We start from the raw sequence: 13,385 nt of genomic DNA on the forward strand, positions 1-13,385 counted from the left end.
TTTCTAATCAAAAGATCAGGAACTTTTGTTTTTTGGAGGCAAATCTGTGTCACCAACAACATTTCACTGGAAAAAAAAAAAAAAAAAAAAACAACTTTCAAATCCCTCACTGCTTTTACAAGCAGAAAGCTTCACGTCACTGCCTGAGTGTCCTTTGGTGGATAGAGGTGTGTGGTGGGCTGTGGGAGGTGGGGGTCTCTCTCACAGCATTTTTTTTCAGTGGAAAACACATCTCTTTGGCACCTGCTGGTAAAGGGGGAGTCATTTGCAGCTGTGCAGGCACAGGATTAGCTCACTAGCAGAGGTCTGTCGTGCTGCATTTAAGAGCAGGTTTTTAACCAAATTTGAAACAATAATCATCAAACTTTGCTCGCAAATTTTTCAGTGTTAGTTTGAAGGCCACAAATGTGTGAGCTGCTGACGCGTCGGGAACAACGCTGTATCTGCACATGTCTTGTGAGCCCGCCCGACTAATCCCTTTGTTTGCGTCACCACAGAAAAAAAACAAGGATACCAACATTTTAAGAATTTTGAAAAGTTTTATTCACTTGTGCAATAAATTAGGCCTCCAGTACTTTGTATTTATGTATTTTTTTAAAAAATAACAAGTCTGTGATTAGCAACACACATCTAAAATATACTTTTGTAGCAAAATGGTCTGCTTTTTGAGTCCCTTGAGCATATTGCTGTCATCTGAAGTAAAACAACACGTTTACATTCCCTTTAAGATCTACTGAGTGACAACAAACTCGTTCGAGTCATCTAGGAAAAAATATATATCGCAACAACATCCAGTTAAATGATGAGGGGACTTCATCAAGTACTTTTTTGTTAAAATACCACAGCTATTGTCAAAGAGTGAGTGGCGAGACTGGGATCACCAAACTACAGCAGTCAGCACTTCACACGCGCACAGACACACACGCACACACACGCACACGCATACATACACACACACACACACACACAAATATACAGTGATATCATTTACACCTAGTTAAATGTAAAAACTGTGCACAAAATACAGCAGCTACCACGAGCGGTAGTACTAGTAATAGTAGTAGTATGGCACAAATGAGCTAAATATTTCAGACGCTATTTAGGATCGTCAGATACACCAGATCGGATGGCGAGGGCTCGGAGCCAGAGTTTCACATGTTAGATCTCAACTTCATGTCATACTTGGATTTCGTGCATAAAACATGGATTTTTGTCAGGATTCAAACTGAGCTGATTGAAAAGATTTTTATTGATTTGAAGTTCTGTCATAAATTTGGAGAAAGGTGAACATTTATTGTAAACAACTCTTTTAAGAGTTCTGAGTTTAATCCGTTCCTCAAATTAAATCCGTATAAATATTCCAATTATTCTTACAAGTTTGGTGGATTTTTTTTTATACCTGTCTGATTATGATAGTCTGAAATATCTTTTCATCAATGAAACTTTTATGTTCTGAAAAAGTATTCTTGTGTAGTAAAAAGGAACAAGATCTTAGATGCCTGACAGCATCAATTGATTCATGCGTTCCAAATGAAAAAATAAAAAAAAATCAATCAATCTGTAAATTCTGAGTAAATCCTGCTCTGCTGTGAAATAATAAAAGCATCACTGATTGATTTATGGAGATGTTGTCCGTTCTGGCTCCGAGTCCTGCGGAATCTTAAAGATTCTGGTGTCTGCTCTCCAGGTCTCTGTCTCTCAGTCGGCTTTCCATTCATTGTGTGTGTGTGTGTGTGTGTGTGTGTGTGTGTGTGTGTGTGTGTGTGTGTGTGTGTGTGTGTGTTTGGTTTTGTTCAACTGGACTCATTCTCCTTTGTCCAGAGCTGGACAAACTCACAGCTGAGGCAGAGCGTTTCGTTCAGTCGGAATCCTGCACTTCTGGCCCAAGATCCTCGCCTTCTGCACCAACGTGTGATTGGTCTTCACCTGGAAGAACACGCACTAGTTCTGTGACACTGTGACAGGTGACCCGCCGAGGCAAGACACTGAGCCATTTTCCCCAACTGGTTTGTTTGCAATGCCACTAAAAATGCAGAGAACTGGGATAAACTGAATTCCCTCCACACAGTGAATACAACTTGGAAACAGAAGCTGGCAAACAGTGGTTTATGGGCCTCAAATTTCATACACTTTTGTCCAGCAGCTTAGCATCAGTCCCTTCCAGCTTTGGTTGCACCTTCAAGAAATTCAAGCAAACCTTCAGCCAGGATTCCGACCACACCAACCAATCCTGAAATATAGGGATACTTAAACAAGGTCAGTGACCTTTTTCTGATTTTGCCATTGAATTTAGGACATCTGTTGCTGTGGAACTTCCCTGAGCTGAAGAGCATCTTTTTTCATGCCCTCAATGATCCCTTGCGTGAGCTATTCCATTCATCCCTTTCTCTAGGAAAAGATGATTGGAAGACAGCCTTCAAGACCTCCATTGGACAATGAGGTTTTGCAATTCCCCAGCTGTGTTTCAAGCCCTGATCAACAATGTACTCTGTGACTTTCTGAACATTTTCTATTTGTTTACATGGATGACATACTTTTCTCCAAGACCCAAGCTGACCACCGGAAACATGTCCTCCAGCGACCGGAGGAGAATCGTCTCTATGTCAAGGTTGAGAAGTGGGAAATCCACAAGCCATCTCTTGGTTACATCCTAGAGGGCAAACAACTTTGCACGAATCCTGAGAAAAAGAAAGCAGTCCTGGACTGGCCAGTCCCACAAACCTGCAAATAGCTCAATAGGTTCCTAGGGTTTGCAAAATTCTACCGCTGTTTCATAAGGACTTACAGTCAAACTGTTTCCCCACTGACTGGTCTCATCTCCACCAAGACCACCTTCTCACGGTCTCCTGAGGCCAACTCAGACTTCCTGGACCTGAAGAGGAGGTTCACCCAAGCACCCATCCTCATCTAGCCCAACCCCCACAAACAATTTGTCCTTGAGGTTGACTCCTCTGAAACGGGGGTCACGGTGGTCCTTTCGCAACATGGGGACTCTGCTTGTGCCTTTTTCCCTTGCAGGTTGTCCTTTGCCGAGAGAAATTACGATGTGGGGAATCGGGAACTCCGAGCCATCCAACTTGCTTCGGAGGCTTGCTGTTGGTCTCTTTTCCCGGTTTCCCGAGTGTCCAAAACACAAAGCCAGATGCTCTTTCCCGTTAGTTCTCCTCAGATGACACTGACAAGACCCCAACTCCCATCCGGCCAACTAACTGCACCATTGGGGCTCTTTCCTGGGCCATTGAAGATGTTGTCAACCAGGCAGTCCAGATGGAACCAGACCCTGGCACTGGTCCCCCCGGCAGATAAACATCCCCACCGTCTATTCTCCCGTCTATTCCATTAGGCCCTCTCTCACCTCGGGTTCATCCCCAGTCCAATGGTCAAACAGAGTAGATGAATCAAGAACTTGACCACCCTCACATGCCTCATGTCCACAACCCCCTCTGAATGGAACCAGTTCCTCTCCTGGATTGAGTATGCTCACAACTTGCACATCTCTGCTGTCACTGGTCTGTCCCCTTCAAGGTCTCCCTGGGCTACCAGCTACCACTCTTCCCCGTCGATGACAGATTGCTGTCACTTTGGTCCGTCATGGCAGGCACATCTGGTCTGCTGCCCTGAGTGTGCTGCAGCACACCTAAATGTAGAGCTGCCACTTTGCTGACCGTTGGGGTACTCCTGCTCCTGTCTATTCACCTGGGCAGAAAGCCTGGCTCTCATCTCACAACATCCCCTTTGGATTAATTGGTCCATTAGAAGTGGTGTCCGAAATCAGCCCCTCTGCAGTTCACCTCCCCCTAACCTCCATGTTCACCTGACCTTCCATGTGTCCCAGGTCAAGCCTGTCCTTGCTTGAACCTTATGGCCACCTTGCGATTCCCTACCGCTTACCCCGGACATTCTCATTCATCTCCCTTGTCAAATAAACCCTTTTAAGGTGCCTTACCTCCTGAGTGTCCTTGGGTTTGAGTCAGAAACATCCTTCAAAAAACATGACATTGAGTGGATGTTACAAACCAAAACTTCCTCATCAGCTTTTCGTAATGTAAATCAACACTCCATGCATGGCATTTGTTTCTCGAGCAAGTCCTACTCAGTGTCACAATCTGCTGCAGAGTAACATGCAATTAGGCTTTAGGCCTGTGTGAAACGTCTATCCTCGAGGTACTGAGTCACTGAGTAAAATGAAGTATAGACTATAGTGAACACGAAATGTGATGTCCTCATATGAGACATGGGGATGCAAAGGGTTCATTAACTTAGAATCATTATGTATAGTAAATACAACTCTCTGGGTAATGTACATTAATTTGATTTCATTTATGAAGCACTGATTATGTTATTGGCCTGAAGGGGAAGGTAATCTTCCATTGCAACTTCAAATCGAATGAACCTTCCTCACCTGCAGGCTGTTCTTCGCCACCCTGTCTCTCAGCCTGAGCGCCCGGGGAGCCGGGCTCATCTGGTGGCCAGCGGAGCTCGCCACTCTCCACCTCCGCACCATCAGTCGGCTCCACCACAATGGAAGGAAGCCGCTTGGACAGCTTGGGATACCTTTCATGGGTATCTGGGAATATCTGACGACTTATGTAAGGTTAACTTCTGAGTAGGGACCGGCGGGAAAATATGCATCACATGTAGAGGAACAACAATGTGGTAATAATCGGATTAGGCAAACTAAAAACTATGTTTGTGCTTGATTAAAGAAAAAACACAGATGGACATTCAATGACATCACTCATTCACTCTTTTATACTTAACTACCATCTTAAAATCATCTTAATGCACACTGTGAATGGCACAACTCTGCTGATTTGCATTGAGCGGAAAATGTATTTAAACTTTAACATTTTGCCGACATTTTATTCTCATTGTAAAATTACTGACTTTCACGTTAAAGTGAGGGTCATGATGGGAAGCTGGTAAAGCAGAAGTCAAATATTCTTGCATGATTGTAGAACATGTTGATTTGTGGTTTTTCGGTTACTGTAATGCTGCAGTTCAGTCCTCAGCTAGAAAACACATACGCTGATTTATTCACTTCCTCTTCTGTTTTTCCTTCTTCAGTGCAACAAGCAGTTGATATAATTACCGGCAATCGAGTTTATTATTGAACGTGACCAATCAGTCACACCAACACAAGCGGGACCCAGCTTGTAAAACCTAATCTGATTAGACTACCATTACAATTGGATTCAAGTAATTTAATATTGTTGTGATGCAAAACTGCATTGCAGAGAACATGTAGAAACTCCGCTCAGCTTGATGGAAGAGGGACTGGACAACAAGGAGCACTTTCTCTGCTGTCTATAGTTGGCCGAGTCATTGTCCGAAAAACTTTTGCCAGACATTTTCAGTTTTATGTCACAAGAGCTCTCATGGAAATATCAGGCAATGGAGGCATGACGGCTATGAATGTTCAGTAGAACTGAACACATAGAACTGAACCCGAAAAATAATTAATCCTTAAGAATCCAGGATCATTCTTCCTCAGTTTGGCTCCACGTGCGAAAACAGTTGAGATTCCTGCATGAACATCCGGCTTCTCTTTCAACAAATATAATGGTGATTAAAAGATAATTTTGCAATTGAAGGTGAGTGTTTTTGCTGTCAACCTCTGGGCAAACTACTTAGCAGCAATATGTAGCGCAGTTAGCTTATTAAGCCACAACTCTCAATATTACTGCATTGTAAATGTAACAACACATGCAGTTTGCCATTTTTGCTCTTCCACAGTTCCAAACTTTCATGGGAGTCAACCAACTTCCCAAAATGAAAATTTTAAATATTTACTTTTATCAAGAAAAACCTACCACCTCTGGTCAACAATTCACTGATTTCAGTTTAATGAATCTTTCTCATTGTTAATGAGAGGTCCTTAATAAAACTGACACGCAAAACCGCTGACAACTAGTGCTCAGGTAGTGCAATTGCGATTAAACAAAGACATGACAGTCTAGAATCATAAAAGGTCAGAAAATCACAATTGAAAATCATCATCAACTACATCCATTCTGAACTAAAGCAAACTTTACCCACTAGCTCCCATCCATCATGTGACAGTGACATATTTGACTGACATACTGATGATGTCACTCCGAGTGTCACCAACACGATAGTCCAGCATTCCCCTTGCGGTGGACTTCGAGACGTCAGCACCCGTCAACCTGATTTCACTCCTGCTCTTCACTCTGGTGACTCACCACTGAGCCCCACTGACTCCAATAAACCGGGACAGAGTTGAAATCACCTCAACGCGGGATGTTGGTGCTTTGAAGGATACAGCACTTTGGTCCTCCGCTGCTCCCACTCCAAAGTCCTCGGTCCCTGGCTCCAGAGAGTTCATCACCTCAGTCATCCTGAGGGGGGAGGAGGAAGAAATAAATCCAGGTCATTACCTACCTTACACCGCTGAACATTTTTTGGCCATTTTTATGACATTCGAAAAGTGTGTCAATCTTCACTACTCTAAGAGTTGGTTATTAGTTGATTAAACAACTGGCAGGGTATTAATCAACCGGTTTCAAGAGAACTTCTGAATACTCAACAGCTGCAAGACATTAATCATGTTATCTGTTTTTTTTTTCCTCCCTCCTTCAGTCATTTATCATCCAAAAGATTGAAAAAAAAAAGGCCCACACTACCAAAAACAAGCAGCAAACCGGTTCTTATCGCATCTCCATTTACAGTTATGGAAATAGTTTAAATTGGTTTGGTGGTGCCAACAAAGTCCCATTCATTCTGAAAAATGCTTTGGTCAAAATGAATTGGTCAGTCATGTAGTGTGGTTCTTAATTTCATCGAATAAGAAAATAAATAAAATAATGTAACAAAATGAAAGGAATGGAAAGTAATGAATGTAACGATAAGCAAAACATTAAAGGTAATTGAAAATACAAGGATTGAATCATCATAAAGAAGGTTGAATAAAAAGTAATAATAACAACGTTAAGAGATACACAGCCGTTCAATTCAATTCAATTAATGTCCCTGAGTTCACAGGAACAATGATATTATTTTGTCAACAATTTAATGATAGTGTTACTCTCAAATCAAATGAATAGACGGACATCTTAGAGCTTTTCTGTCTGAAAACTGTTATTATTCCATGAAAGGACAGGGCAGTTCACAGTTGCAGCAGTTTGGGTGCCCTTCAGAGGTCAGAGTTCTGATCAACCACGTTTACTTGAAGCCAACTTCACATTGTAGGATGTCTACTAAATACAATCCAGCTCAATTTCATTTTAGGACCTAGGCTGCCCAAGAGGAACCTTTTCACATTGAATCCGCAAAGACGGTAAGGGACGACAGTAAGTGCTGGTGTGACGCAAGCATCTGTGACGTGCACCTCGCAAACAAGCTACCGTCCTTTTTTTTGCAAGTCACTGGAAAACAACTGTCCAGTGACCACAAGAGTTTTTTAAAGTGGCGCTGCATACATATTAAGCATCTGCTGATGGGCGTGGCTTATGAGATCCACCAATCACCATGCACCTACATCACGCCGTTCCTACGGAACTGTAAAAAGAGCCTACCTCAGGGTAGGAGCAAAAATAATTCTAGGAACTGAGGTCTTACTTCTTAATTTGCCGTAAAAACTGCCTAATTCCCGAAAAGGTTCTCGGAAATGCAAAAAGATCCCACACTGCAAAGGCAGTATTGTCTATGAAATAGTGATGAACATAGTCACTGAAATACTTTTCCAAATATCAAAAGACAAGAAATCTGACGCGTCAGTAAACTGACAGGAACTTTAATAAGTCTGAGACAAGAACAAAAAAAAAAACTAAATTGGCGAAAACGCCCAATGTAGTCTTCGCCCAATTTAATGGACTCTACACATTTACTGATGAGAAATATTGTTTTCCTGTCACTAAAACTATGTGTTGTTTTTTAAATTATTTTCGTATGGGAAATATCCATCAACTTTTTCAACTGCAACATGTAAAAATGTGCATGAAATAAATGGACACTATAGACCAAATATCACTGTTCAAGTCTGGGTCAGAATAAAAACGAGGAGCCTGAAGACTGCTGAAAGAGCCAGTCAATTTTATCATATTTAAGTGCATAACGCTAGATTGCCGAGGTTTGTTTTGTTTTCTCGACTGCTGATGAGGATGGTGTGTTGTCTGTCTGTTTTAGCTGACAGCTCTGAACCTTCAGGTCTATTCACCAGAGACAAAGTTTTAAGCTTTTAGATGTCACTGCGTTCTAAAACACTGGAGTCTTTGAAGATCCCGGAAAGCCAACAGAATGGAGATGAACGCCTTTAAAAGACCATATGTTTTTCTTTCTTAATCATCACCAATTAATTAGCTTTGAGCCGCTGCACCCGAGACATGGTTCACGTTGTTCAAGGATCTTACGCTGGAAAAGCAGTAAAGCGCCAAAGGTTGAGGGAAAATTGAGATCCCTTCGCTTATTGTCAGACTCAAAAGTGACCTAAAATGAGAACATACGAAACCCAAACAAAGAGTGGCTTTGTTGGTCTTAAATGTGATGCTTGGATCTCTAGTTTCCAGAAAATACAAGTTTTGTGTTCAGTGTTTTATCAAACAAAAATTAAGTTTTATTAAAATACAGAAAAAGCATCAAGATTCTGAGAATCTTGCTGTTAGGTTTTTATTTATCCAGATGTCATTACAAACCCCTCGGTTCAGATGCCTTACAGATGACATATGGTTTAAAATTTTGAATTTCGTACATGCTATACTTCAGTATCATCAGAAGTGAATTATCCAGCACCAGATCAGGATACTAAAGATGATGCGAAGCAAAACCTCTCTTGGCTTATTTATCTTTTTTTCTTTTTCTATTTTTATTAACTTTGATATTGGAATTTGATATTATGTAAGTTTAACAGGTGGTGATGCTGGTGCCTGGGAAGTCTCCATGAGGATGTTTGGACTTAAAATCTATTCAAGAGTGACATTGGAAAGTCTAAATTAAGTCTAATTAGGCTGGAGGCATTTTTTGAACATAGTGACATAATGAGCAATGAACTCTTGAGTCAGATGCAAAGGACATACAGAGACTCCATTCTCACGTGACTGAAACAATATCTTTGACAAATTCCCTTGTGAAGCTGAAAAGTTTATCAAATAATTTATTATAAAGTCAAGAATGTCCTTCAGGCGCATGGTGATGCAGTGGTTACCGCTTCCGCCTCACAGCAAGAAGGTCCTTGGTTCAATCTTGACAGGAATCCAGTCTGTATGGAGTTTGCATGTTCCTCCCATGTCAGCATGGGCTTCCTCCGGGGAGCCAGAGTGAGTGAATGGCTGTATGTCTCAACATGTGGCCCTGTGATCAACTGGCAACCTGTCCAGGGTTAACCCCCATCTCAACTAATGACGGAGTGTAATTTTAGTGATAAATCCTATCATGAATTACATAATGATGTTACCATATTGTAACTTTAGTATTACAATAATACTATATTTTGACATTAACACCATATCATGAAAGTATTGTAGCCTGACTCAAGTATTGTGAAAGTAACACAGTGTCCATGGGAATTCCCAGCCTGAATTGTGGTTTTTATTTAAGGTGTTTCATAAATTATTGCCGGTCAAAATCTGCCTCATGATATCCGGCACCGATATGGAATGAAAGTCGAATATCGTTTTAATACATGTAAAAAAACTTAAAAATGCAATAGTCAACATCCATTATAAATACTGCCCGTCCCTGGACATCCTATGATACCGCTGCCCTCCTAGAAATGCGGAATATAAAGGACAAAGAATCACGTCAGATCGTTAATGAGGCGTTACTATAATCGTTTTAATTACTGTCCCTTTAAAACGCAGCCAACAGCGCCTGTCCTCCACCGGGTAGCTGAAAGATAGACTTCAGTATGACAAGTTTCTTTTGCAAACACCACTTTCCATACAATCAGCAAGCAATCAGCAGTTGCTGTTGCTATGGGGACGAATGGTCGAGATTTCGAGCCTCTCTGACTGTTTGAGTGATGCACTTTGCCTTGTCGTGCAAGGCCCATGGGAACTGATTTTGGGGTATTCATGTGTGCCATTACATAGCAATTACCACCATTCTGAACGGGGGGCTAGGGGAGGAGGCAGTGGGGGGTGTTGTTGTAAGACTTTCTCTGTGGAACCTGGATTCATGTCTGCCTTCCATTACGACTTGGAGACAATATGGCCTTTATTTCCCATCAGTGGTAGGCATTGTTGGGCTGGAGAGAATCAGTACAGCCACTTGGGCCCCTTTCATGTCCCGGGATTAAAAAGGGCTATCTGTGTAGGTGATAACTGAGAGGCCCCAGGAAGCCAGCACATGATCCAAGTCTGATGCTTCTTCCCAGAACTGCATTAACTCCTGGTGATGCGAAGCGTGACTGACACAGGAATTTAAATGTTCACGCCAAGCGTGACACTTCAGTCATGCTTTGTCTTCCGGGGGAATAATATTTCCCCATTTCGGCCCATTAGACCAGAAAAAGGTTTTAAACTCTACCTGTTCCCTCAGGGGAAAGTCAGCCTTTATGGAACATTCATGGAACTGAGACAGATACTGGGTAATTAAAATCTGATATCCATTGATTCACTAATACAATGGATCAAGTAAAGCCAGTCAATAACATCAAAATGATTTAAAGTATAATTTATCATAATCCATCCGGGCCAATAAGAGTTTAATATGTCATTTAAATTTACGATTATTGAAATTTAAGAGGCACTGAAACAGTTATCATATATATAATTATGGTATCAACCTTACAAATATAATTACCATATTTACTCTTCATATTTACGCTTAAACTGTTTGCTTGCTTAGGCTGCTAAACCTGCCACTTTAGGGCAATGAGTGTCAGATGAAAATTCTGTTACAATAGAGCTTGCAGAGTGAGGGACAAAGACTGAACCAAACAAGGACAAACCGCGTCACCTAAATATACTCTTCCATCACCTTCTTTAGTCTGTAGGGGATGTACTCCTGACATACTGTTGCTGTCCACTCTATGGACACCTTCACATAGGAACTCATCCAGGCGTTGGTAGTGGTCAAACCATGAAACTACAAGTGGTCTGTGTGCCTGATGCATGCTTCCCAAATTATTTCAGCCACCTGACTTAGACTTTGAAAGTAGCTGGTGTGGAAAAAGGGATACTTTTTTAGCCAATGACCACCTCAGTGCCTCTAATTTTAATCATTTGAGGCATTGAGGTTGATTTACATAATTTCTACACTTATTGCCAAGAAGTCGCCTGTTACTGTGCGACGAGAGGATGTGAGTGGTCACACAATAGAAGAATGTCTAACATCATTTTCAGGGTAAAATTGTAGGACTTCCATCTTTGTACATTGACTATGGATCCGGAGAACATGAGCTCTGGATAGTTCTACCACAAATGTCTGGTTTAGGACAGGATCCCTTTTCATGGCAGCTTCTTGTGTGCTGTTTTTTTTTTTTTTATTTCCTCTGTAATGATCATGGAGATTCTATCCACATCGTACAAAAATTAATGACCGTCATCTCTGTAAGCCACACTTTTGATATATCCACGGCTCATACCTGCAATGACAATTCTCATTGTTTTTTCCAAATTTAGAACGCAGACTACTGTCACCTACTGGTAAGGAGATTTATTTCCTCTTTCACAGGGACGATGACCTCTTAATCTGGCGTGTTGTGTTCAAGAGGTGATATTCATCCCGATGGTGCAGCAGTCGGTTTCTTTGCCTCAACGTCTTAAATGTTGGGTTTCATAGCAGTGGCAATCACAGGTACACGCCCGACACATTTCACAAAATAATTTCACACACTCTTCTAGTACAATGGGTGGGTGAACATTTTTCAAAATCAGCATTCAAAGTGATCTTAACCTCAGAGATGAAATCTCAAAGCGCTGAAGCTACAACATTAGGCATGACTTGCTGAGGATGGCACCAACGCATTGCCTCATTATCACATGGTTATGTAATCAGTAATAGCTCACACACTGACCACTGACAGGAGGAAGCCAGTATCCCTGAAATTGTTCTCTTAAAAACAAAAGGATGATGTATTCTATCTAGTATTATTTGGAGAAAAAAGACAGATAGGCTGCAAATATTTACATTTTACACACCGCAACATGTTTTAATCTCTTTATAGATGTCTTAAACTACTTGTATATGTACAATCTCTTTTAAAACACCTTTTCGAAACCCACATCATAATAAAACATGAGTAAATATAAAATGGTGAAGCCCAAATCCAGGAGACCTGCCTGCAGCAGCAACGTTTGAAGCCAGATACTCTCACCCACCACCTTCCACATTCACATAAGAGCCCCCCATCCTCCATTAGCTCCTTCTCCATCCCCCCTGGTGCTTTTTTCAAAAACAAAAATATCTCACATCAGTTCCTTTTTGTCCTACGGCCACTTCAATTCCTCTATTTTTGCTATTCAATAAAATGATCTCCTCCCTCACAGCCCAGTAACTACTTAACACTTTTTCAGTTTCCTGAATAAATCAAAGAGTTTCATTTATTTATCTTATTTCTTTCTACAGCCCAGGGGATGCGACGAAATTTAGTTCATGTCCAAATATATTTTCTTTGCTCACCATGCAGCCTGGAATACACCCCACTGCTGCGCTATTTAGTTTGATTTTCTCCCCTCGTGTGTGTGTGCCCCCAATTCACTCCATCTGTCTTTGTTCTATAAATACAGCGCGTTTTAATGTGATTAATAAATGCCAAACGCGTTCTGGAGCGTGGCTTCACCTGCTCGTCACACAACAGGTAGCCCCTTTACCGCAGGTGGGAGGCTATTAATAGACTGGAAAAAGAAAAAAAATCGGGGACATTTAAAAAAAATGTTGTTTTTGTGCTATACCTACACTTCAATCACACACACTGTTCAGGCTGTTTTCTGGCCACAGTCACACACTCCTGAGCATCAACAGCGTGAAAAAAAAAGAAATTACAAGGTCACGGAGGTTTAATGGATCTCCCTCCTCTAAATTTCAAATGACTTTTAATTCCAGTGAAAAAAAAAGAGTTTCAATTCCAAAACCCATTTGTCGCGAGGTTTGTTTCTACAAAAAAAAAAAAAAAAAAAAAAAAAAGAAGTAGGATGACAGCAAGAGTGACTGAGGGAAATAGAAGTGTGTTTCTGAAGTGCCAGTGTAGGATCTGGATTACCTGTCTGCAGGTTGATCCCGTGTTTCAGAGGAGGATGATCTTCATCACACTGCCGCCACCGCCGCCGCTTAGGATGAGGATGCTGCTGTTGCTGAAGATGATGATGATGATGATGATGATGATGATGATGATGATGATGATGATGATGATGATGCAGGCTGTTGTGGGCGACAGGCTGCGGAGGCTCCGGGTGAAGTTGCCGCTCGCGTTGAAGTGTTTAGAGCCT

General features: G+C 41.5%; 1 protein-coding gene across 1 annotated transcript; it reads right to left on the reverse strand.

Moving 5' to 3' along the window:
* Positions 1-519: 519 nt before the first annotated feature.
* On the reverse strand, positions 520-13,385 carry LOC147237660 (protein LBH-like). Its single transcript, XM_086151994.1, has 4 exons — positions 13,160-13,385; positions 6,284-6,359; positions 4,403-4,577; positions 520-1,926 (listed from the first exon to the last, which is right to left on the reverse strand). Exons 2-4 carry the CDS (start codon positions 6,356-6,358, stop codon positions 1,859-1,861), a joined length of 318 nt encoding a protein of 105 aa, XP_086008120.1. The 5' UTR covers position 6,359; positions 13,160-13,385; the 3' UTR covers positions 520-1,858.

The sequence above is a fragment of the Fistularia commersonii genome, chromosome 1 (assembly GCF_037954325.1).
Source record: "Fistularia commersonii isolate RoL2024-O1a breed Wild chromosome 1, RoL_Fcom_v1.0, whole genome shotgun sequence".
NCBI lineage: Eukaryota > Metazoa > Chordata > Actinopteri > Syngnathiformes > Fistulariidae > Fistularia > Fistularia commersonii.

Excerpts from the sequence above, each read along its gene's own strand:
- LOC147237660 (XM_086151994.1), bottom strand. The coding sequence starts at position 6,358 with ATGACTGAGGTGATGAACTCTCTGGAGCCAGGGACCGAGGACTTTGGA. Across the intron at positions 4,578-6,283 it reads CAGCGGAGGACCAAAGTGCT|ATATTCCCAGATACCCATGA; the intron begins GTATCCTTCAAA and ends ATAAGTCGTCAG. Across the intron at positions 1,927-4,402 it reads TGGCGAAGAACAGCCTGCAG|GTGAAGACCAATCACACGTT; the intron begins GTGAGGAAGGTT and ends GTGTTCTTCCAG.